The sequence below is a fragment of the Wolffia australiana genome, chromosome 16 (genome assembly GCF_029677425.1).
Source record: "Wolffia australiana isolate 7733 chromosome 16, ASM2967742v1".
NCBI lineage: Eukaryota > Viridiplantae > Streptophyta > Magnoliopsida > Alismatales > Araceae > Wolffia > Wolffia australiana.
In genome coordinates this window covers 4660489-4684313 of record NC_135850.1, presented here as the reverse complement: position 1 = coordinate 4684313, position 23825 = coordinate 4660489, and the positions used below count along the sequence as shown (strand labels likewise).

Here is a 23825-nt window from a genome sequence, read left to right as displayed (position 1 = left end):
GTTTATGATGCATTTTGATAAAGGCTATAATGTGCTAAAGTTGGAATTTTGACATAAAATATTGGTAAGACGTGCTCCAAAAATCAAAAATATTTCTATAGATGATAATATTTTTTTCAATTTGAGCTCTAAGCTAAAACATGTCACTATTTACAGATTTTCATCCAAAAAGTCATATCCCATCATCTGTATCTACTTTCCATTCTACTAGAAACCTTTATAAAATCTGAACTCTGATATTTGAAAATACTTTTCGTGTAATGAATTCTAATAGTATCAATAGAATGTATTGGATATATTGTATTCATTCATTTGAAACTAACTTTGAAGCTGTATATGGAGTAAAACTAAATCATTATTTGGATGGAAAAAGTATTATTATTGATTTTATTTTGTTAACATATTCATGTAATAGTATAAATTATTTTTTATCGTTGAATGGCCTCTTTGTCTTGATTTTGTGGCATATTATCATCATGAATAGTTTTTCCAGTGATACTGACATGCAGCTGAAGAACATGGAAACTCATTGAGAAGTAGAGAGATGATGGAGAATTGGAATTAAGAATAAGCATTCCCATTCATCACCCTTGTCTAAAACATAACATTCTTGTTGTCTAGAAGACAAAGTCTGGCTAGACTTAGATAGTAGGCATTGAGGAGTTTTACTTGCAATCTCAGCACCACGTCAGCACAAAGCCAGCCAATAGGAGTTATCATAAGGTTATTCTAGCAAGAAATCAACACGTATCTTATACTCACTAAAGAGATCTAGTTGTTAGGATTAAATATTGGAAAATATAGATGGATAGGATTTAATCATTATTAGGAAAAGGTAGAAATATAGGATTAAATCAAGATAGGGAAATATAGACGGATATGATTGAATCTAGAGAGGAATGTTATAATTCTGATAACGGTCACAATTAGTTTAACCAACTAACATCTATATACCGTTACAAAAATATCATATAAATACCTACACGTACAGATTTTAAATAGCCAGAAATTGAATGATCTTAACTGTTTGTCCACTCTGTTTGTCTGTTCCCTCTCCTCTCTCCCCATCATCTCTCTCTTTCTCTTTCTCTCTCGTTCTACTTCTTTCATCTCTGTCCTACGAGCTACAACCAATCTTCAATAGTAGGAAGGTAACTGTCTACATGTGATTGTGGAGGCCTGAGCAGTACATACTATAGGGGACGAAGGTGTCAAAGTTGGAGCTATAAACAAGAAACTTCTACCAAACATTTTAATTCTGGATGCTACTGGAATATAGGGAATGTGAAATAGTGCAACTGCCATCTGCTAAAAACTTTTAAGATACAAAGGGTGTGGCATGAGCGAAATTTTACTGCCATGAGGCCATAGATGCATGTATCTTAATTTAGGAGGTCGGTGTGTGAGGATCCGAGAAGAAGAGTACATGGATAGGATCTGTGGCAATGCCTCCTCGAACCTGGATGAAAACATTTGTTACATTCTTCTCATCAAACTCATTACCCAAAAGACAAAAATATAGGTCCAATTACTTAACATTAACGAAACAAGGGAATTTAATACCTAATTCAGCAATGTTTCTTAGGTAATTAATATTCCATTAAAAACATATTGTTTGTGAAAAACTGATTAACTCTTTAAACTAGGAAAGGACATTGAAATTAGAGTGCAAGTCTTTGTTTTAAAAAACTGGCTCCATATGGACTGGTTTTTGGTTTGTTAAGACCTATTTTTTGTATTAAATGTATTATGATCTGCATATAAGTAGCGATCCATTCTTCATGCACTTGTATTTTAAACAATTTTTGGACCTATTCCTTTTACCTTTGATTAAATTCTTGAATTGCATAAATGATGAGTCACACAAATCTCAAATTTCAAACTTGATACCAATCAAAAATATTCTCATTGAGAAAATTGTGCTTATAAGTCCAAATTTAGGGGTTTTATGTCATTCTTTTAAATCAAACTTAACCAACAATATTTACGAAAATTTCCAGTTAAATACTCTATAATCAATATAAGGCAAGTAAGGGGTCGATCCACAAAGAGGCGAAATTTAATTTCAGAATTTTTCTCAAACTTGGAATAAAGAAAATGATTTTAAAAGTGAAACATATCATTTCGGGGATTTTTGTAGATTTTTAGTCAATTTATATAATTTACCATGATTTAAATTGAAGCATAAATACAAAGAAAACACTAAAATATTTTACTTTAATTTTCCTAATTTTTCTTAACAACATAAATCAAAAATAAATATTTTTAGAATTTTCTGAAATTTCATTTTCACCAAAAACCACTATAAATATTAAAAATGAGAGTTAGTTATTTTATAGAACTTTATAGATGTTAAATCAGTGTAAATTGATAATTTTATGATTTTTTCCTATTTTTTGGAATTTTTAAATGCAGAAAATATTATTTATAATTTTTTTCTGATTTTTAAATAATTTGTAAATGCTAAAAATAGAGAATTTACCTGCTCCGGCGATCGCCGGTGGTGATGGCGGCGGAGCGGCATCAGCAACGGCGTTGGTGGTGGAATAGCGAGGGTGGCCAGCGCAGCAACAGAGTGGTGGTGGTGGTTTGGGTGGTGGTAGCAGAGCGGGAGCAGATAGAGGCGGTAATGAGGGGGAAAATCCGAGTTTTGAAAGGATAAACATTGATTTTTAAATGCAATTGTTTTGAAAGGATCAAGAGAGAGGTAGGTAGATATTTTAAAGAGAGAAGTAAACGTGTTTAGAGAGGGAAAAGGTTGAAATGAGTGAGAGAGAGAAAACTAAGAGATAGAGAGAGAAAAATGAAGAGATAGTGTAAAAAGAGTTTGAGAGGGAATTTTAAGGTGTAAATGAAGGAGCTTTTTCATAAAATTTTGAGGGCATGACCAGGGATATGGATTAAGTTCTATAAAGAGAGAGAACCAATTCTAGAGAGAGAAAAGGCTGAAATGAGGAGATAGAGAGAAAAATATGAAGAGAGAGTGTAGGAGTTTGAGATAGAATTTGAAGGTGCAAATGAGGTGCAAATATTTAGGGGAGTATCTAGGTATATGGATGCAGTTCTATAGAGATAAATAACGGATTCTAGAGAGAGAAAATAGAGAAAATGAGTGTTTTGAGTGAGAAAATGATGGATTTGAATGGTAAATGGATGGATAATGATGAGAAAAGTAGAGAGATAATTTCGACCAGTAAACTCCTCTCCTCAGATCGTGTCATTCATTGCCACGGCCCCGCCAACGGCTCTATTCTCTTGACTATCATACGGTCTAAATATGAGCCCAACTATCATCTCCGGAATCCAACATTTTGTGGAGAAATTTTCATTTCATTCCTATCTGCTGCGGAAATCTATGGCTGCTCCGCATTGAGTTTCTAGATGTGCTGCGGGCCCAACTAGCATCACCGGAGTCCGACCTCTCGTGGAAGAATTCCATTCATCTCCTCTTGTTGCGGATATCCATGGCTGCTCCACATAGAGTTTTCTGGTTGTGCCGCAGGTTATGTCTACCCCCTTTATTTTACAGTATTAATTACCTATTTCAGTGCCATTTATGGTTGTTCGTCTGTCTCGAGTGAGTTCAACATTCAATATAGGACTTAGCCACTGCCATCTTGATAGGATATTTCTTATCGGTATTGGATTAGCTCTTTCTTCGTGATTGTGTGTGCACTCACGGACAAAGAACATCCCCCACTACGTCATCCCTTCGATTCGATCACAAAGATCATTGGGAGCTTGATCGTGTCAAAACCCATCACTATCGTCCAATTGAACTGCGTCACGGGTCATTCGATGGCTGACGTACCTCTCGTTATTATTTTCTCAAATCCTATACATTATTTCTGTCATTAACATCCCATTTAGAGTCTACCCTCCGGACGCAACACAAAGTGCCAATTCCAACCATCGTGTTACATCGAAGGCCCTCTCATGTGTGTGTACGCGACTCCCTTCTATTTGTTTTGCATGTTTGGGTGATTTAGTTTGCACCGCTAGGGGGGGAGTCCATGCTTGGCTTCTTTCCCCTCTAAAGGACCATTTTAGGAGGAAGCCCAATAAGCTTCCCTCTTAAAAGGGGGCCATTAGGGCACCCCATAACTGCCCGTTCCTTTTACTATAAGAAGGGAGAGGGGGAGACGACCGTGAGAGAGAAGCAGTTGTTGAAGTTAAAGTGTTGGAATAAGAATAGTTTTTATCATAGCAACCTTGTGAGACGCGATAGGGCAACTATCAGGACGTTCAGGTGCAGATCTCTCCATCCTGCCCTGACATCTCCCCAAGAGTTACTCTGACAAGGAGGGTGGAATACATCGCTACTGATCCTCCCACCTTTTGGCCGTTGACTGACGCTGTTCTGGATTATTTCAGCAACTCCAGAAAATTGGTATCGTGAATCTGGTGGCTGAAACGATTTCACCATCGTCTATAGGGTTAGTCTTCATCGCAGACAGTCTAATCAACTATCTCAGCATGACCTCAGCGTTCTTGTGCCCTTGTGTTTCTACGAATCATTCTGGTGTCATCTGACGCCTCCATGAGCTTCTAGAATGATCTCAACGCCCAGCTTTTACTAGAGGACTGCGCACTACCAGCGAATCTAAACATCCCATCCACTTCTTGTTACGACTGAGCCAATCTCTTCGCGTGATCATTAAGTGTGTTACTCCACGGCAATGATATCCGTGGCAGACCGAGTCAACACCGTATGAATTGCAACTCTCGGCATCAGTGATCCGCGTACCGCCATCGTAACATGAGCTGTGGATGCTGCTATCAACCGCAATCTCTCTTACCTGTCAACGTGCTGAGCGAGATTTGTTGCATCTTTCATAACCAGTCTGGTCTAGTATGTTGTTTCCGCATTGCACTATTACCGTCGCTGCCACCTTTGTGGTAGACCCTACCAAGGCCTCAGCTTGCTCCAGAAGCTGCCACTTAACTTATCTGTCGGTGTAACGCCTTTGCGCACGTTCAATTTCTAGAGCGGGCATGAACATCCAGTGAGACGGCCCTTTATCCTGGTCATGAGTCATGTGGCGCTAGCACTCACCGACGACGTTGTTATCATTGTGACCGGATTCCTTCATCCTTCATTGACAACCTCAACTCGCCCGTCACTTGAACTTGGCCCCAAGTCACACCATTTTCCCTATATTTTGCTGTATTATTACATCTTCTAGTGCTGGTTTTTCGACTCCCTAATTGCCACGAGAGAATTAATACGTGAGTTTAGGACTAGCCTTTGTACTTGTGTTAAGTGAATTTACTTTGACGGTGCTGGATCTGTTCGTTCACGTCGACGGTGCGGACAATCTTGGACAAAGTGATGTCAAAGGTCATCTAGGATGTCGTCTGATCGACACCGAGTATGATGGCTCGGTGCCGATAATGGATAATGGTATCGGATGTCAACGGTGTTGTTGTCTAACGAATAAACCCTAATGGGTAGATATAACTACGATGCATGAATGAATGTCCTACATGTTGTACGTGCAGGCTTTGACTCGAGGGAGGCGCCGAGATCCAAGCTGGGATAGAGTCGCCGAGTGACGGGAACAGTGGTCTCTCGAACCTCATCGGAGCGACGAAGGCGTCTAGGGCCGAATGGAATTTATCAGTTGGGCTCGCACGTAACAGACGTACTCGTCCGTACCGGTAAGACACTCACAAAGTCGTAGTTTTCTCTCAATTTATCTCTCTCACCTAACTAGCCCGAGCGTAGTGGAGTCCAAACAAAAGTATACTGCAAAAGGTAAATAAACGAGTCGGGAGAGGATGATGTACCTCGTCGGCATGACTCGCGGTGCAGAATTTTGTCGACGTCGGTGGCGATTCAAAGTGGGTGGAGCGGAGAGATGTCGGAGAGTAGACGACGGCTCGACAAACAATGGGATGTCGAAGCTTGATGTAAAAGGTTGGAGGAGAGGTGTCTAACGGTGAGCAGTGCGAAGAGGAGTCGACACAGACAAATGGCTGAGGCTCAACGGCTACTGCTGTGTCGGCGATTGAGCTGAGCAGTTCGGGCAATTGTCCATTGGTGACGTCGTCATAGCGGAATGGCAGTCGTCACAAACACACAAGCCGTCCGATGTCCCACAAATACCTCAACGTAGCGTAGGCCGTCGGTCAGTCCCTGTTGGGTTCCCAGTCCAACAGGTGGCGGTCGAGATTGTGTGGTCTGTTGTCGGTGGGGTATATGATAACACCCTAATTTCTATCTTTATTTCATGTTATTAGCATGATTTTATGCATTTAAAGAGCTTAAAATGGGGTTGTTATCATATATTTACATGAAAATAGTGTTTTCTAGTGATTTCTGATTTTTCCCTAATTTTCTGTTAATTCTATGAAAATGGCATATTTAATATTTTATTTCGACATTTATCAGCATGGGAATGAATCAGTGAATTTTCTAGAATTTTCTAGAATTTTTTACAAATTTTTAGGATTTTTCTGAGATTTATTTGAAGAGGAAATGTATTTATTTCAAGGAAAAAAGTATATTTATAATAGAAAAAGAAGTATTTTTATTATTTTCGAACTTTCAAGGGCCTTTTGCGAACTTTCGTTGCAAAAAGACCCTGAAAACAGCTCTCGGTTGCCACTGCATGCGTAAAGATCCAATTTAAAATTTTACAGGGTTTTATTGCAATTTTTAATATATATCTTTAATGTTTTAAGGAGAAATCGGAGGAGAGAGAGTGCGCCAGAGGCATATACGCAATTACTTTTGGGCGGCGTCCAAAAACAATTCCAGGCTTTTTAAGGACTTTTCTGCAAAAAGGAGGATTCAAAATGCGCCAGCCAATGAGAGAGTGACACGTCATTGCGTGTTTAAAAACGAAATTAATAAATAAATCAATTTTAAATCCAATGGATTAAATTGGTTTAAAATCGATTTATTAATAACTTTTGATCCTGAAGTCCGATTGAGATGATTTTTTATGGATTTGTTCGTCTTGATCCCCTCTTTCTATCTGTATGGTTGGATCATTCAGATCCAGCCTACATTGATAGATAAATATTAAGTACTAAACGGGGGTAAAATGGTGATTTTTACCATATAACCTAAGTATAAAAGCTAAATTTTGAGAGGGGGAGCTCATTCTTGATGGTTCTCTATCACAGTTGCAAGACAGAGAGGAGCCCCAGCTTGGATCAACAGTTTTGGTACTTTTTCCTTTCATTGTATTTAAACTTTTATGCATTTTGAATGAAATAGGTTAAGTTGTTTGTTTCTTCATCTCTATTCTGATCTGAACTTCTAAATCGCTTGGCTTGAGCGGCATGTACAAGCCCTGATTAGGATTGTGAGGAGAAATTGAGGGATTCACCTGGGCATTCAATTGCATTACAAAAGAAAACTCTAAAAAATTTAGTTTTAATTCTTAGGATACTCAATTACCCCATTTTAGTTCTGAATTATCAACTTGCAAAAATCAACCAAACCCAAATTAAAAATTCCTACCAACCTCTCTAATTGAATTCTTTGATCCATCCAATTGGATCAATTAATTCAATCTAGAGCCCACATTTCTTCCATTCTGCTCACCTCTTCTACCCCCCTTTCTCAATTCTCATCTAATTAGGGTGACTTGATCCTCGTTGAAGATCAAATTTACTCTAATTAGGATTAAAACACCAAAAAGATAATCACATTGAACTTCCTACTTGCTTCCCTTGGACGACACTCACACTTATCACTATACATGTTAAGTAGAGTTTTATAAATTTTATTGCATAAGCTAGAATTCACAACGACAAGGGCTAAAAATTGCATAGTTTTTACCCCTATTTTCGGCTTATCAGGAAGCCCAAGGGTTGGAGATCCCGTTGACCCAAAACCATTCGGGTCCTGTCCGCGAGCGCCCACTCACCCAAGCTTAGAACGTTACCAAGCGGGACCTGTATCGACGAGGCAGATCTGCTCGACTGGGCGTCTCCCCGACCAAGGGCAGGCGAAGTCTGAGGTCCTTGTCGACCTCAATCTCGAACCATGGAGTGATGGTGGGTCAGAGCGACCACCGCGCGGTCGAAGTGTCCTGCCGTGCACGGTTTGAGGTAGTTTCCTTGTCAGCTTACCTTCCTGCGAGCACGCTCGGAGGCCATCGCACGCTGTCCATACAGGGTTGAGGGACTCTTTGGGGCTAGCCGCGATGCCACAGAACCCACTGGGAGACGTTCCTCAACCCGGCGGATCTCTATCTCTCTCTTCCGCGGTCGCCCTTGGCGATAGGTGATGGCTTCTTCCCTTCAATTTCCTTCTTTTTTATCCCCTTATTTTCTTCTTCTAGGTGAGACCAAGAATACGATACACAAACTGTCGACAGAAGTCCTGGTCTAAGGGATTAGGGCGCCCCCTCTTCCCTAATAAAGGGGGAGGTCAAAATGGGCCCCTGATTTGGGTCAACAAAAGGGAAAGAAAGGGGTCCATTAAGGGGGCCTTTATATATTGGGCCCCCTCACTACAAGGTAAAGGGGGAAATTAAAAAATAAAAGAAAGAATAAATACAAGGAGGAAGGGCATAAGGGAGAGGATCCAAAACTGACTAAGGATCCCTCCCCGTGACGACAACGAAGGAAGTACGGGACATGTCGTGAACGCGACGAAAACACATGATGAGACAAGAAAACATAAAACACAAGAAAGAAAGACGAAAAACAAAAAGCAATAAATCAAGCGATTTCACCCGATCTTCGACGATGGTGGCAGGCGGCGCAGACGACATCGTCGACGATCTTCGATGGCGGCGCCATCACAAATATCGTCCCTCACTCTGTCGGCCTTCGAACTGATCACGCGGATCATTGGGAGTTTGGTCATGCCATGATCCTACTCTGTGTCATCGTCTGGATTACGCCTCAAATTACTTGGATTCGAAGTACTTCTCATTGATTTGTATCAATCATTTGTATCATCTCATCTCGTCGCATCACACTTGTGTGTTTGTTCCCCTGTGGTGTAATACGAGCCGTTCGATCCCGGCCGTTGTGTTACATTAGCGGCGCCACACCTGGTACATGATAAGATATCAGCAAGGGGGACATCTTTTTCTTTCCCGGACATCGCACGGGATGAGATTGTTTTGGACGGGATGGTTTTTCGGAAGGGTCAGGACATGAAGGAAAATATTTTCAATGGGATGAACTCTGGATGGGAAAATTCAGACAAACCTCTAAAAATTGGGACATAGGAGGGGATGATCTTCATCCCGTTCTGTCCTTCCTCCCCATCCTCCATGATCATGCACTATACATCCACAGGCGGATTTGTTCTGTTATCCATGTCCCCTTCCCCCTACCCTCATGATTGGGAGTATAGTTCAGGGACGCGGACGGGATGGTTTTTCATCCCAGGACGAAAAAATCATCCCGTCCGCGAGGTTGCACGAAAACTGGGATGGAAATTTGGCCTGGGATGAAGGGACGGCACGATTTTCGTATCATCAGACGAAAAACCATCCCGTTCGGGGGTCTAGAACGATGGACGGTAACACATGGACGAAAATCCGTCCGATTCACTTCTGACAGTTGAGATCTTGCCACATCACATCTCTATATCAATTCCTTGACATTTTGCATCAAAGTCCCTACTTTTTTTCGTCCGCCCAAACTGAAGCCGGCCAAAAGTAACCGTACATATATCCCTCTGCTTTCTCTCTCCTCCATATTTCCCTAAAAAACCTTAGAAAAATCCATATTAATTCAATCAAACCTTGGAACTATTTTTATTAGAGATTTCGTCCGAGACAAGGGACTGGACTATCTTCGTCCCGTCCCGTCCATCGTCTACGACCCGGACGATCCGGAACTATAATGGGACGCCTGTCGGAATGAAATTCGTTACGTCATCCGTCCACGAACCGTGCCATGGGCTGCAATAAATAGCCGAAAAAGCGTCAAAAATAGCAGTCTGGCGCGAATCGAAGGGAAGAAGGCGGCGAAGTGTAGGAGATGGGAGCTGAAGGGCGTCGCAGGCTGCTGGTGCTGTTCGGATCGCAGACCGGAACCGCTGAAGACGCGGCCGAGCGCGTGGGCAGGGAGGCATCTCGCAGGGGCTGTCCTTGCGTTGATGTAATCTCCGTGGACGAGTTTGACGCCGTGAGGATCTGTATCTTTTATCAGTCTCATGAATTTCGCAGTATTCGCTTTAATTTCACGCAATACTTGGAACATGACCTTTATTTCTTCGTTTCTGATACCTAACTTGTCAGTTTTTTAATTAAGATTGTCAATTTGAGCTGTATGGGAGAGCCTTTCTAGCAGCATAACTTGTTGAGGAACTAGCAGACCGGTAGTTCTCGTTTGATCGCGGTTAAACTGATCTGTTTGTATGGAAACCTCCTTGACGAAGCGTACGGCGACTGGACATCTTTTGGAAGAACCGATGAATTAGGAATCGTTGGTACCGGGATTGTCATTATGATCTCCATCATGAAATAATATAAGAGTTTATTCCTCTCTCGATTTCTCCTGAGAAGATTTTTGTCCTCAGCATAGGCTGTCATTTTTTGGTATATTATCTTTGAACGGTTTCTTACGGGAGAATTTGTCACCTTTTTTTTCAGAAATTACTTCCTGGTGAAGTTTTCGTGATCTTTGTCGTATCCACTGCAGGCCAAGGGGATATGCCTGATTCTATGAAGGTTTGCATTTGATAGAGTTGAGTTTTCGAAATTATAATTTTCCAACTCCCGCCATTATTTCTGAAGCCGAATAGTTTTTATTTGCAGGAGTTTTGGAAGTTCCTTTTACAGAAGAACATCAGTAGTCTCTGGCTGGAACAAGTACATTATGCTGTATTTGGACTTGGTGACGCTTCCTACCAAAAGTACAATGTAATTTTTTTTTTGAAGTTTCAATGCAATAATTATACATAACTAATCCCTGCATTTATCATGTTACAGTCATTACACGCCAAATAATGGCCACGGGTGATACGTTGATTGAATCAACTTTTTGAAAAATGTATTTCACACCGAGAAAAAGTGCCTACACTTAGATTTATAATTTCCAAAGAATTCAAGTTATACAGATATACTTTATTCCTTTATCGACGTCACAGGTGAATGCTCTAAATCAGTTTGGTTTCATGAGATACATATCTGAAACTTCAGATGGATCAGTTATTTTTCTTTGTATTTATCGTACCTTACTGTGGCAATACATAGCTCCACTCATAACTACTAGTTTTTAAATCACAATCCCTTAGATTTTCTCCAAAGAAAAAATATAGTAAACCTTAAAAACCTTAATAAAGCCTATCACGATTAATCACCGAGAATGCATGTGACCTCCCTGCAAATGAGTCTTTGTGGGAAGACTTTAGAAAGACCCAATTGTTGACAGTTTCCCTTACATCTGTCTCCTGATTGTATTGTGTCTGATTGATGGTTTCAGTTTGCAGCAAAGAAGCTGGATAGACGGCTTCTTAACATTGGAGGAAAGCCTTTGGTCCAAAGGGGCTTGGGAGATGATCAGCATCGGTCTGGGTATGCCACTAATATTGATATATTTCACTCTGGGAATAGAATTTAATCATTGTTGGTGCTCCCACATATTTTTGTCAAATTCCGTCTTTTGCGTTAACCTATTCGTTGGCTTTCCGTTATGATATGTATGATGTTTGGCACTGTGAGAGGGAGAAAGAGAGGGATCGGCACTGAAGAAGATGAGCAAGAACAAAAAGGATCTGCGTCTGAAATCTTTTCAGGATGATCTCCCGGCTGTTTCGAAAACAACCTCTTGTTCATTTTTCTTATGGAAGGGTTGCAGATATTTCACGTGAAACTGATATAGCAAAAAATGTCTAAAATACTTTCGTTAAGGATGGGGAAACATAATATTCGCCTTTTGTATATTTAGTTATTTATAGTGCTACCGCTGTTCAGCTTTCTCCTGAGATGATCATTACAAAACTGCTTTCATGGCATTCACGTTAAACCGTGGTTAGCAGATATAAATATAGGTTACCCAAAGTAAACATGTTATTTGGATTTCATTATTTGATTCTTGGTGTCGCTAGATATTTATCACGGTAAGTCTTTGCTAGTTATTGTCAACTAAAATAAGTCGTCTTACGGTTACTGTATCCCTCCCTCTCAACTTGAAGTCGTGTTGTTTTACTTGCAGATATGAGGGCGCCTTTGATCCATGGCTTTCATCTTTATGGAATGCTTTGCATGAAAAGGATCCTATATTGTTGCCCAGGAGGGTTTATGACATGGATGCTTCTACTCAATCCTTAGACTCCCCAAAATTTGAAGTTATTTTTCATACTAATAGTGAGACGATTTCAAACGGTTCTTCAGCCTTCTCAGGTAAAATTATTTTTTCTATTTAAGGTTTTACAACATATTTTAAATTTTTTCATCAGTTGATGCTCTGGGGCGATACACCTGTTGTCAACAGAAAATAATGAAATGTAGTTTAAAGATTTTTTTGAATAAAAAGTGTACTTTAGACAGAAAAGTTGCATTCCATTTTATCGAACGGGCAGAATTAAAAGTTTCAAGTTTAATGTAGGGCAGATGTTCCAAATTGCACTCCATTTGTGTAGTTTCTGTTCAGTTTTTATGCAGGTCTGCATCAGTCTGGCTTATTAAGTATTATCTGCTCGTGTGCTTCCTATGTCGAGAATAAAAAGACACCTTAGTCGAATGGGGTTGTAGCGGAGCTTTTTATATTACATCTAATTTTTTAAGTAACTTCTTTCACAATTTAGAATGATCTCGAAATAATTTGAAATCTTGAACATCTATCCTCCCTCATATATTTTTGTGATAAATCCTTATTCTGACCTTCATGATAGATTTCAACTGTGACATGGATCTGATCGGGAGAGTTCGTTCTATGTCTCTTGGGAAGTCTCATCACAAGAGGCCAGAATATCTCCTCCAAATGGTACATTTCTACTTATCATGTGATACTAAGTTCGTGCAAGTTGTCATATCCTGTGACGTCGGGGGCCATTGTGTGGATTTTAATTAATATGCGGGATGTTTCATTCATTTCAAATACCTATCCTTTTACGGAAGCATAGGATAATCATCAGCAAAAAAATTGATCTGATTCTTGTGTTATTTCATCACTGATACATTTGCTGGGTTGAGGATCAGGAGAACTTTGAGTCAGATTGCTTGGATCAACCGGTGAATCAATTCTATTTATTTTGATCGATTGATCATGATTGATCTGCCCTATTTTACCAGATTGGATTGATCAGATTTATCTCCGTCCTGGCCATCCTATTGATGGATGGGAGTCATCATTTATGATCAGGGCCGTTCGATCATAATTGATCTACGGTTGATCAGATTGAAGGTGACCCATCCGATCTGATTAATTGGAGCTGATCCATCATTCATGATGAAGGCTGATTGATCAATCGACCAGTTGTGATCCTGGCAATTAGATCGATTGGATAGGATCAATAATTCCTCCATCGGATCATATTTCTTTATCTGGTCCAATTCAATCACCGACAAGTGTTTCAGAGCTTTCAGACTGTGGTTGGACTTGATTCATCATAGAGCTTTATGATAAAAACATCTGGTTGATTTTTCTTCACTGTAGGTCAAAAATCAACGTTTGACTGCTGCGGATGCTGATGCAGATGTGCGCCACATAGAATTTGAATGCGACAATGTGAGTCTCTCTTCCGCCTCATCTTTCTAGACCTCGTCTTCGGCATCAAAAGATCTTTCATGAATCAATGTCTCACTCTGTTCAGGATCTCCACTACCAAGTAGGAGATATTCTTGAAGTTCTACCTGCACAGGATCCGGACACCGTCGAGGCTTTCATTCGCCGATCAAATCTTGACCCAGACTCGTACATCACTGTAAGTGTTGGAACACATTTTCATCACCGAGAAATTATTACAAAACTAAGAATGAAAAAATTATTACCCTGGTTCTTATTATATAGGTTCTTCCCAGAGACTCTGGCACCGATCATGATCCAACTGCTGTCGCCTCCGTGGCACCAGTCAAGCTTAGAGCATTTGTGCAGCTGGCAATGGATGTGACGTCAGCTTGTCCCAGTCGTTATTTCTTTGAGGCAAGATGGCAACAAATAGTTCACTCTTCTTATTCACTTTCAAAAGTTTAAAACATTTTAAAAGCATCAACCAAAATACTCTTAAAAATCTTTTCTCAGATTCAAGTGCTTACCAACTGTACTAAAAAAACTATAGCTGATTAGGTGATGAGCTTCTTTGCGGGAGCCGAACATGAAAAGGAGAGGCTGCAGTACTTCGCATCGCCAGAGGGCAGAGATGATCTTTACCAATACAACCAGAAGGAGAGACGAACCATCTTGGAGGTGATTGAGGGGATATCCTTGCAATTTTAAAAGTTGAGGCAAAAATTGTTTATTTATTTTCTTTTGCAGGTGCTGGAGGACTTTCCCTCCGTACAATTGCCCTTGGAGTGGCTCATTCAGCTTTCACCCCCGCTCAAGACACGGCCCTTCTCTATCGCGTCTTCACCCCGGGCCCACCCCCGTCAGGTCCACCTCACTGTCAAAGCATTGACCTGGTCAACTCCCTTCAAAAGAAAACGCTTCGGCCTATGCTCCACCTGGCTCACCCGCCTCGACCCCGATCACAGTAATTAATCCATAATTAAATAATTAATGAATAATCAAACTTGTTAGAATTGAATTGTGTCGTTTCAGGGGTCCAGGTGCCAGCGTGGATCCACAGTGGAAGCCTGCCTCTGCCACCGCCAACTGCACCGCTGATTCTGGTGGGCCCGGGCACTGGCTGCGCCCCGTTCCGTGGCTTTGTGGAGGAGCGGGCCGCGCAAAAGTCGGGGCCACCGGTTCTCTTCTTCTTCGGTTGTAGGAATAAGGAAAAGGACTTTCTGTACAGGGATTTCTGGATGAGGCAAACGGAGAGCGGTGGCGTGCTGGCGGAGAGCGGCGGCGGAGGTGGGTTTTTGGCAGCGTTCTCAAGGGACCAGCCGAGGAAGGTGTACGTGCAGGATAAGATGAGAGAGGAGAGAGAGAGGGTGTGGCGGATGCTGAGAAGCGGCGCGCATGTGTATATTGCCGGGTCTGCATCTAAAATGCCGGCTGATGTGTTAACGGCACTAGAGGAGATCGTGGCTGCGGAAATTCATGCTGACATGGCGGCTGCCAGTAGGTGGCTCAGGAGGGACCAGGGAGGGAAAATCTTTATTGAGGCTTGGTCGTAGACTCTCTCCGGAAACATAATTTCTCAAAAAAATACATGATTTTCTGGTGAATTTTGTGGGTAATTTCTCATGGGCAGCAGCCAAGGGTGTGAAGAAAACCAATGCTCCTCTGCACATGGCAAAATGGAGCTATTTTACAATTACTCTCCCCTGGATTTATTAGTGCTGCTCATTTTTTTCTTGTGGGGGGAGGAAGAATGTGACAGAATATGTCTACTTTAATTTGACCGAGTCGGTTCAATTTTTATCCCAATGCCAAAAATATTTACTATGTTTTGTAGTTTCTCAATGGCTTCTCTCTTGCATTGCCCAGAATGAGTGATTTTGTTACAGAATATTTCCACCTTATCTCTGCGAGGGTTATTCTTTGATTCTTCCCTGAATAAGAGCCATTTAGATGTACAGATAAATGACCTAATATAGATAACTCCTTAATCACTAAATAACCTAATATAGAGTGAGCAAGGGTAGATCCACGGGGAGGAGAGGTATCTAGATTTTAATTACGTAACTCCTTAATCACTAAATAACCTAATCTAGAGTGAGCAAGGGTAGATCCACGGGGAGGAGAGGTATCTAGATTTTAATTACGTAACTCCTTAATCACTAAATAACCTAATCTAGAGTGAGCAAGGGTAGATCCACGGGGAGGAGAGGTATCTAGATTTTAATTACGGTTTCTTTAAGAATATGGAAATATGAGAAGGATGATGGAATGGTCTTTATGTATTTATCTCCTTTCGCAGATCAAAACATAAAGATCTAATGGTGTATTTAATTAGAGGTATTTATCTAAACCTAAATCGATTCTAATAATATTAAAACAAAATCTACTCCTAATCTAACCTTGCTTTCACCTCTGTGCAAGTGATGCTCTCTTCACGTTCATATCTTCATGGACTCGTACATTTCACCCGATGCCTTGGAGTCTTACTCAAACAGGAATCAACTAATGAGAAGAGAAGGAATTCATTAGCCTTTTCATGAAAACGCAATTCTTCACGTCTCCATGGGCTTTGTTTCACACCGGCTAGCCATTTGCTAGAAGCCACACGAAGAACACAAGAACTGGATGATTTTTATGGCCATTTTCTTGATTTTTGATGGCCAGATCGATCTGCAGCTGTCCGATCGTCCGATCATCAAGATTGGGATCAATTTTCATCACTGGATATTCTTCTTCAAATTCAGGTTCTTTTCCAGCCGTCAAATCTGGTTCCTTTATAGTCGGATTGGCTGTGGTCCGTCCGACCGATGCACCCTTTGATCTGCAGAAAAAGACAAAAGAAGAGGAGGTAAGCTTACCTCCTAAAATCGTAATCAGATGGCCAAGTTAATCCCATATGGGAGACTTTTGAAATAATCTCAGAAATACATCTAGCCAGAAATGGCCAGAAATGGCCAGAAATTCAATTTTACCTTATTATCCGGAGGCCTCAACTGTGTTATATATTATCTTAATATCCTTGAGAGGAAGAGAGCCTTGTAAATTGAGCTGATTTACAAGTGTGATAATGAATCGTCCATAAAATCATAGAAAATTATCAAATATATGAGAGGATGAATTTGTGATGATGGTTTATCAACCAGATATGACTTTCTTTATGTTTCAAATGTAAATCTTCAAGATTACCAAAAATGAGATTAAAAAGTAAAGAAGAACGTGAGGTCAATGTTAGATCTTATAAAATGGGCTGACAAAATTACTCGAGCCTACATAGTGAGGTCATTATATCCCAAGGAGTCCTCTAATATTTGTGATTGAAACATCATCCCTGAGAGTATGAGCATAATACAAGTAAGATATGAAGAAACTAAGTCAAGTAACCAATTTTGCTGATGGGTAGATTTGTTAATTAATTGTATTTTTTTAGTAGATAAAGGGATGTACACGCTGAATCATAAGACATGTAACACATTTAAGTGCGCCCATCTGCCATTGGTAAAAGTTCTCCATTCTGAAGGTCCAAAAGATCCACTCTTATGCATTTAGCTTAAATAGAGTCGTTTAGGCTTCCACATGGCTAGATCTATTCCTGTCCCGTTAGATCTGGCTTTACCGAAACTAGTTAAATCTATTGGATGACCAGCCTTTGCATTAAAATTACTGTGTTCTGAAGCTTTATGAATGATTATCTATCAGAGATAAACTTGGCACTCATAAGGGGGCTATTGGTTGAAAAAGAACGAACAAAATTATTATATTTTTTGAGTCTTCTAAGGAGCATGGGATTTTAATTATTTCTTTGGATATGCATTTCCAGGAAAAAATAGATCCTACATCCACAAGGCCAGCTTTGCATGTTCCAGTGGCAGGAATGCCCATGTAGCGTGTGAACAAAGCACTGAATGAGAGAAAAAAAAAAAAAGAAAAAAAAAAGCACTGAATGAGCAGCTTCAATTCTACAACCGCACGCAAAATAAAATCAATCCATATGGGATGAAAGTTGACAGCGGACGAGCACGACGTGGCAACATCCAAACCATGAGACTCCAAACAAAGGAGATCAAACGGTCGGGAAAGAAGGAAAGAAAAAAAGAAGCGGGAAAATGGAGGGAGGCTACGGCGGAGAAAAGGGGATGACCGAGAGCGAAAGGGGCATCAAAAAATTGAAGCAAAGACGTGAGAGAAGACGAAGCGGTGAAGCAGAAGGAAACGAGGCACTACTATCCAATTCTCGCTGTGAACATCTTCCAAACTCTTTCAATCGATTTTCATTTTGTTACAACTCCAGGCGAAATGTATGGAGTAATGAGAAGATGTTAGATCTTGGAAGCATCACGGAGAAGAGGTATTGTAGTCATCATCACAAAGAAGCATGTCATCCATTTCACATTCATAGTAAGTACATTGATGTAAATCGTTCAATCCCTTCCCTTGGAAGTTAGTATGGGCTTAACTTTTCTTCTACACTGAATATTTAGAATTAGTATATAAATTTGAGTAACTTATAAACATGGCAGTGTCATTTCTATCTTTGGGGTCTGTTTGTTAAGCAATTTCTTATTTCCATTCTTAATTAGAGTTATTAATCAATCAAACTGTAAACCTCTCCTGGTGGTTCGACATCCTACACACAAACTCTACGTAAAAATACTTGTCTTAAAGTGGTTAGGAAATTATTGCATAAGTTGAAAATTAAGCAATGATTAGGCGAAGCAACCTAAATTTCAACTCATCACAGGGCAACTAACAGGGCAAGCAGCCATGGCTCAAAGGGGTGCACTATATTAATCATGTCTCCCTCCATCAACGGCCATGGGAGGTCCTTCCAAAGGCATTAAGAAGCCCGGAGGCCCCTAATTTTAGGACCTTAGGACCTTCCAACTGAGATATCATCGACAGAGGGCCCTTCCAGCGGCAGTGAGAACAAGCTGACGAGCGTGACATCCATCTGACTGTTCCTACTGCTCAAGACGGCACAGGAGGAGGTCAGGGCGACGATCGGTGCCCATAATCTCCGACCATTTGAATCTGGGCGATTCAATCTCACTTCTGACTTCCATAGTTTGATTACTATGTGTTCATCTACTATGGATGCCTGCGTTTGATTCAGCTTTTTGATTTTACCAGTTTCATTGAAATTTGCTACCACAGCCTCTGTGAGGCATTTCTTCAAACACGTGCTTCACATCATGAGATTTTGCCGATTTTGGTGAGTTCTTATTGCTTTCACTTATTACGAATTGTATAAAAAATACATATACATTCTATTTCAAACTCTATTGGGCATTCTATCAAACACCACTCTGGTGTTGACAGAATTACCTTCGAATTTTTGCAAAAAAAGATATGAAAACATATAATTTATATTAACTACATAATAAATAGTTTACCTATATAAATCATATTATACTACCATAGGGGACCTTATATTCATAGATATACTTCTTAATTACCCTTACTAGCCCCTCTATCTTGTCCTAACCACTCCCCCTGTCTAGCTAGTTAATTAATTATATCATACACTTACCAACCTCTCTCTTAAAGCTTAAACTATTGGGATATATATTTATAAGTATCTCCATTCCCCTAATATTTATCTTTATAAAGAAATACTTCCTTATTTCTCCTATCTTTATAACACTTGTTTTCTCTCTTCTTTCTACTCCTTACGAAAAATACAGTTATTCTTCACTATCTAATTAGATCTTAATAGATATTAGTATTATACATATTTCCTATCTAAAATATACCTCATTATTATTTAAATAAATAATATCCTACCCTCAATCAATACCTATAACTATTATAAATAATACTTTCTATTCCTTCCTTCACATCTAATTCTCTTATGTACGTAATATTTTATCACTTACTTACTGTGTACCACTTACTATCCTTATTATTACTATTACATCTTACTAACTTAAACTCAATTATTAAATACACCTCTAAAGGCCAGTCCCTGTGGAGACACCCTTACTCTAATTATAAGTCTAAGTGAGTTTATAACTTTTATCATATGTATTTTATTTAAGGAAAATTAAAATTACAATGACAGAAAAAATTTACACGCAATTCATCTTCCATCACTCAGCACCCCTCGGCCGGGAAACTTAACCTATCCCTTGGGTTAAATCATTCATTGATTAATTAATATATATGCTGATATAGTTAATTAATCAAATTGGCTAATAATTGTTATTGGGTCACCCAAGTCAATAACTAGAATGATATATGGTCCTAGAGTTTCACACACATAAGATCATAGGGGTATGGGTGAATATATTTTATTTGATGGGTTTTTGAGAAAAATCTTTAAGTGAAATATAAATAGGGGAAGGGGCACCCATTTGTGGCATCCAAGACAGAGAGAACTATTCCCTCCTCCTCCCCCCCCACCTTCTGAGTTCTTCTCCACTCATCCAAGAAGAGAGTCTTCATGGTAAGAAGGTCTATAAGGTTTTCAAGAAGAGTTGGAGAAGTAGAGATCCAACAGTAACTTGATCACGTAAATACTTCTAGAGGTTTGGTACTTGAGTGGCTTCAGAGAAATCTTGAAGTGAGCAAGTCAAAGGTGGAACAAGTTCCCCATAAGGTACTGGAAACATGCAAACTATTTTAGAAATATCATGCATAATGATAACTCTCTGCATCTAAATGTCCATATTTGCATGTTATCATGATTTAGACTTACTAAACTGCTTTTAGTACGAATTTAAGATCTTCTATATGAGGGTAGAAGATCTTTAAAATCTTGACTAGTTGACCTTGAGAAAATCAGAGAAAGAGGAAGAAGTTCAAGCATTGAAAACATTTTTTAGAGTTCCGAGGGACAAAGTCAACCAATTAAAGTAGAGATGGGCGACAACCAGAACCGCCCAGTTGAACACGGAGCAAGAAGAATGAGACTTAGAGAGTATTATGACCCTGTAAAAAGTGAAGCCTATACAAAGATATCTGCCCCTCTACCAAGGAATATCAATTTCAGAATAGATCCAAACATGATCAACCAACTACCTAATTTTTATGGAAAACTTTATGAATAACCTCATGAGTTCTTAGAAGAATACACTCAAATTTTTTATGCTTACAGTTATGCAGGTGTTCCTCAAGTGATTCTCAAGCTTAGGCTCTTTCAGTTTGCCTTAAAAGACAGAGCAAAAGAATGGTTCAAGGGAATAGGACAGGAATTACAATTATGGAGTGAGATGCAGTCAATCTTCTTAAAGAAAATTTATTCTTATGGAAATACCGCTTCCCTAAAAAAGGCTATAAGGGACTTAAACTAGGGAAATGACACACTTGGAGAAGCTTGGGAAAGATTCTTGACACTTACTTGGAAGTGCCCCACCATGGCGCCCCATCTTATGAGTTAGTTTACATTTTTTATGGAGTATTGAATGATCAAGAAAGACATCTCATGGACATATCTAGTGGAGGGATGTTCCATGATACTCGCGCAGATGAATCCACGAAGCTTATGGAGAAGCTAGTGGAGTGGACATATAGACAGAGTTTTTCTCACACTATCAGGAATGCAGGCCATAAACATGGGGGAATTATTGATGTAAAGGTAGTAGAGCTAGTGGGCAGAATGGATAAATTAGAGAGGGACATGAGAATTGGTAAAACAATAGAAGATATAAATACCACTTTCCAATTTTTTTTTCAGGGGACTAAGGAAAAAGCATTTCTAGTTAATTGCAACTCTTCCACTGACCCCCTTTGCTGTTTTTGTTCTAGTGAAGAACATACTGGTGAGTCTTGTCCTATGATTGAACAGGTAAAGGCATTTGGAAGGCAAGATGCAGGGCACATCCAATGGAATACAAGACCTAATTTTGCAAACCAGAATTCGAGCAAAGGAGCAAACAACAACTTAGTAGCGAAGAAATTTGTCCTGCAACAACATCCTCAAAATTTCCAAAACTATTCCAAACCTGTTTACTCTTATTCTAATAACTCTAATGAACAAACCAACTCAACTTTCATGGATTTTGTTAGGGAAATTCAAGAAGAGAGAAAAAAATATAAGGAAGATTTTGACCCAACCCTTAGAAGAGCATACGAAATAGATTGAAATGCTCAAGGGGGACAAAGAGCACAAGCACCACAACCCAACCTCAGAATGAAAGGTGAATTGGAATATATCACTCTAAAGGAAACCAATTCAGATATGCATCCTGAACAATCTGGTGTAAATTTGGGAGAAGTCCCACTTCATGGTGGGAATTGTCCTGGGAACCTCCCCGGGAGAAGTCCCACTTCAGGGCCAAAAAAGAGGTCATCAAGAACCTCCCCGGCCCACAACCATAAAACAGCTCAGGGGTTTTGTAGGATGTGCTAGCTTTTATAGAAGATTTATAAATGATTTTGCAAAAAATTATAAACCTTTGACTCATTTACTTTCAAAATATACATTTTTTTTTGTTTTTGATGATAATGCTAAAGCATCCTTCTTGATGATTAAAGAGGCTTTGATTCAAGCACCCATTTTACAAGCCCCTGATTCGAGTAAACCTTTGGAAGTTATTTGTGATGCCTATGATTGTTATGTGGGAGCCATTCTAGGTCAAAGAATTGATGAGAAACCAGTTGACATATGTTATGCAAGAAAAAATTTTGGAGGAGCTCAGGTGAACTATTTGACCACTGAAAAAGAGTTTATTGCGACTATGTTTGCCTTAGAAAAATTTTGCTCATGTCGTTTAGGAAGTAAAATAGTTGTCTTCTCAGACCATACTGCATTAAAGATTTTAATAAATAAAAAAGAAAGCAAGCTGAGAATAATAAGGTGGATCATACTTATACAATATTTTAACTTGGAAATCAAGGATCAGTGTGGAATAGATAATATAGTAGCAGATCATCTATGTAGATTATCTACAGATTCCTCTAATTCTATCCAGGATGCATTTCCAGATGAATACATATTGGAAATTCAAAGTAAAACCTTTCATGGTGTGCTCATATTTTTAACTTTCTTATCATAAAGTTAGTGCCTAATAATGGGATGTTAATGATAGAAAATAGTTCTATAGGGATGTTAATTACTATTACTATGATGAACCAGAACTTTTTAAGTTAGGTGTTGACCGTGTCTTTAGAATATGCGTAGCCGAGGAGGAACAGTGGGGCATCTTAGATGCCTGCCGTTCTTCTTTATGTGGAGGACACTATGCCCTAAAATCAACTGCTGTTAAAGTTTAAAATTGTGGATTTTTTGGCCAAGCCTGTTTTCTGATGCTTTTAAGTTCAGCTCAAGTTTTTTGAAATGTCAAGCTGCAGTGAATATTAAGAAGAAATATAAAATGCCACTTCCGCCCATTATTGAAGTAAAGATCTTTGACTTATGGGTAATTGACTTCATGGGACCATTCCTCAACTCAGATGGCCATGAATACATTCTCATACGGGTGGGTTATCTGTCTAGATGGGTTGAAGAAATTCTCACTAGGTCAAATGACCATATGGTATTTCTTAAATTCATTCAACAACACATTTTCTGTAATTTTGGGTCCCCAAGAGCAATTATTAGTTATGGGGTTAATCACTTCAATAAATCTCATTTCAAGACAATGCTAAAGTGATATGAGGTTCAGAATAGGATCACAACCCCATATCACCCACAAACAAATGGGAAATTGGATTGGTCAAGTAAGCTCTATGATGTCTATGGGCATATAGAACTGCTTACAAAATACCCTTAGGGATGTCTTCTTGTAAGGTAGCCTTTGGTAAAGCTTGCCACCCCCCAGTGGACATTGAACATAAATCTTTGATAGAGCCCTCCCAAACACACTGATTGAACATAAATCATCACAGCCCTCCTCGTTGTCAACAACTTCACCGCCGGTCTGTGTCCAGCCCGACCGGCATGCCAAAGCATCCGTGGAGATGTCCGGGTTTAAATATTCAGGGTAGAGCACGTCCGTGCACGTGTTCGCTTTTTAATCATCTGTTTTCATTGATTTAATTGTCTGTTTGGTGTTCGTCATGATGAGTGCACTCTACTCATCATGACACGTCTGTATGATTGTGTTTTTGTGTCCGTCCATATCATTTTGTTTTCACGTGTGTAATCTCTTATTTTTCTTTATTTGTGTTGTTATAGGGGGGTCTATTATTGGACTTCCCCTTGTTGGACCCATTGTATGGGGCCCATCATGGTC

At 39.6% G+C, this 23825-nt stretch overlaps 1 protein-coding gene and 1 long non-coding RNA gene across 3 annotated transcripts; both read left to right on the top strand.

The window, feature by feature from the left end:
- The first annotated feature begins 9929 nt into the window (after positions 1-9929).
- Positions 9930-15477, top strand: LOC144713839 (Flavodoxin family protein). 2 transcript variants are annotated; one of them, XM_078588553.1, is made up of 12 exons: positions 9930-10107; positions 10575-10652; positions 10740-10844; positions 11407-11498; positions 12139-12326; positions 12818-12909; positions 13582-13653; positions 13739-13849; positions 13936-14067; positions 14212-14331; positions 14401-14617; positions 14686-15477. In XM_078588553.1, the coding sequence occupies exons 1-12, from the start codon at positions 9961-9963 to the stop codon at positions 15204-15206; spliced, it is 1875 nt and encodes a 624-aa protein (XP_078444679.1). In that variant the 5' UTR covers positions 9930-9960; the 3' UTR covers positions 15207-15477. The 2 variants fall into 2 exon arrangements, with proteins under 2 accessions (XP_078444679.1, XP_078444680.1); XM_078588554.1 differs by lacking the exon at positions 9930-10107 and having other exon boundaries at positions 10740-10837; positions 11414-11498.
- A 1954-nt stretch (positions 15478-17431) lies between these two features.
- LOC144713710 (uncharacterized) lies at positions 17432-18869 on the top strand. The gene is made up of 2 exons (XR_013584127.1): positions 17432-17998; positions 18392-18869. It is a non-coding gene; the product is annotated as an uncharacterized LOC144713710 (long non-coding RNA).
- Positions 18870-23825: the final 4956 nt, after the last annotated feature.

What these genes read in the sequence shown, in the direction of transcription:
- LOC144713839 (XM_078588553.1), top strand. Translation starts at nt 9,961, where the DNA reads ATGGGAGCTGAAGGGCGTCGCAGGCTGCTGGTGCTGTTCGGATCGCAG. An exon ending in ATATGCCTGATTCTATGAAG is followed by an intron (nt 10,653 to 10,739) that starts GTTTGCATTTGA and finishes TTTTATTTGCAG; the next exon opens with GAGTTTTGGAAGTTCCTTTT. An exon ending in ACCCAGACTCGTACATCACT is followed by an intron (nt 13,850 to 13,935) that starts GTAAGTGTTGGA and finishes CTTATTATATAG; the next exon opens with GTTCTTCCCAGAGACTCTGG.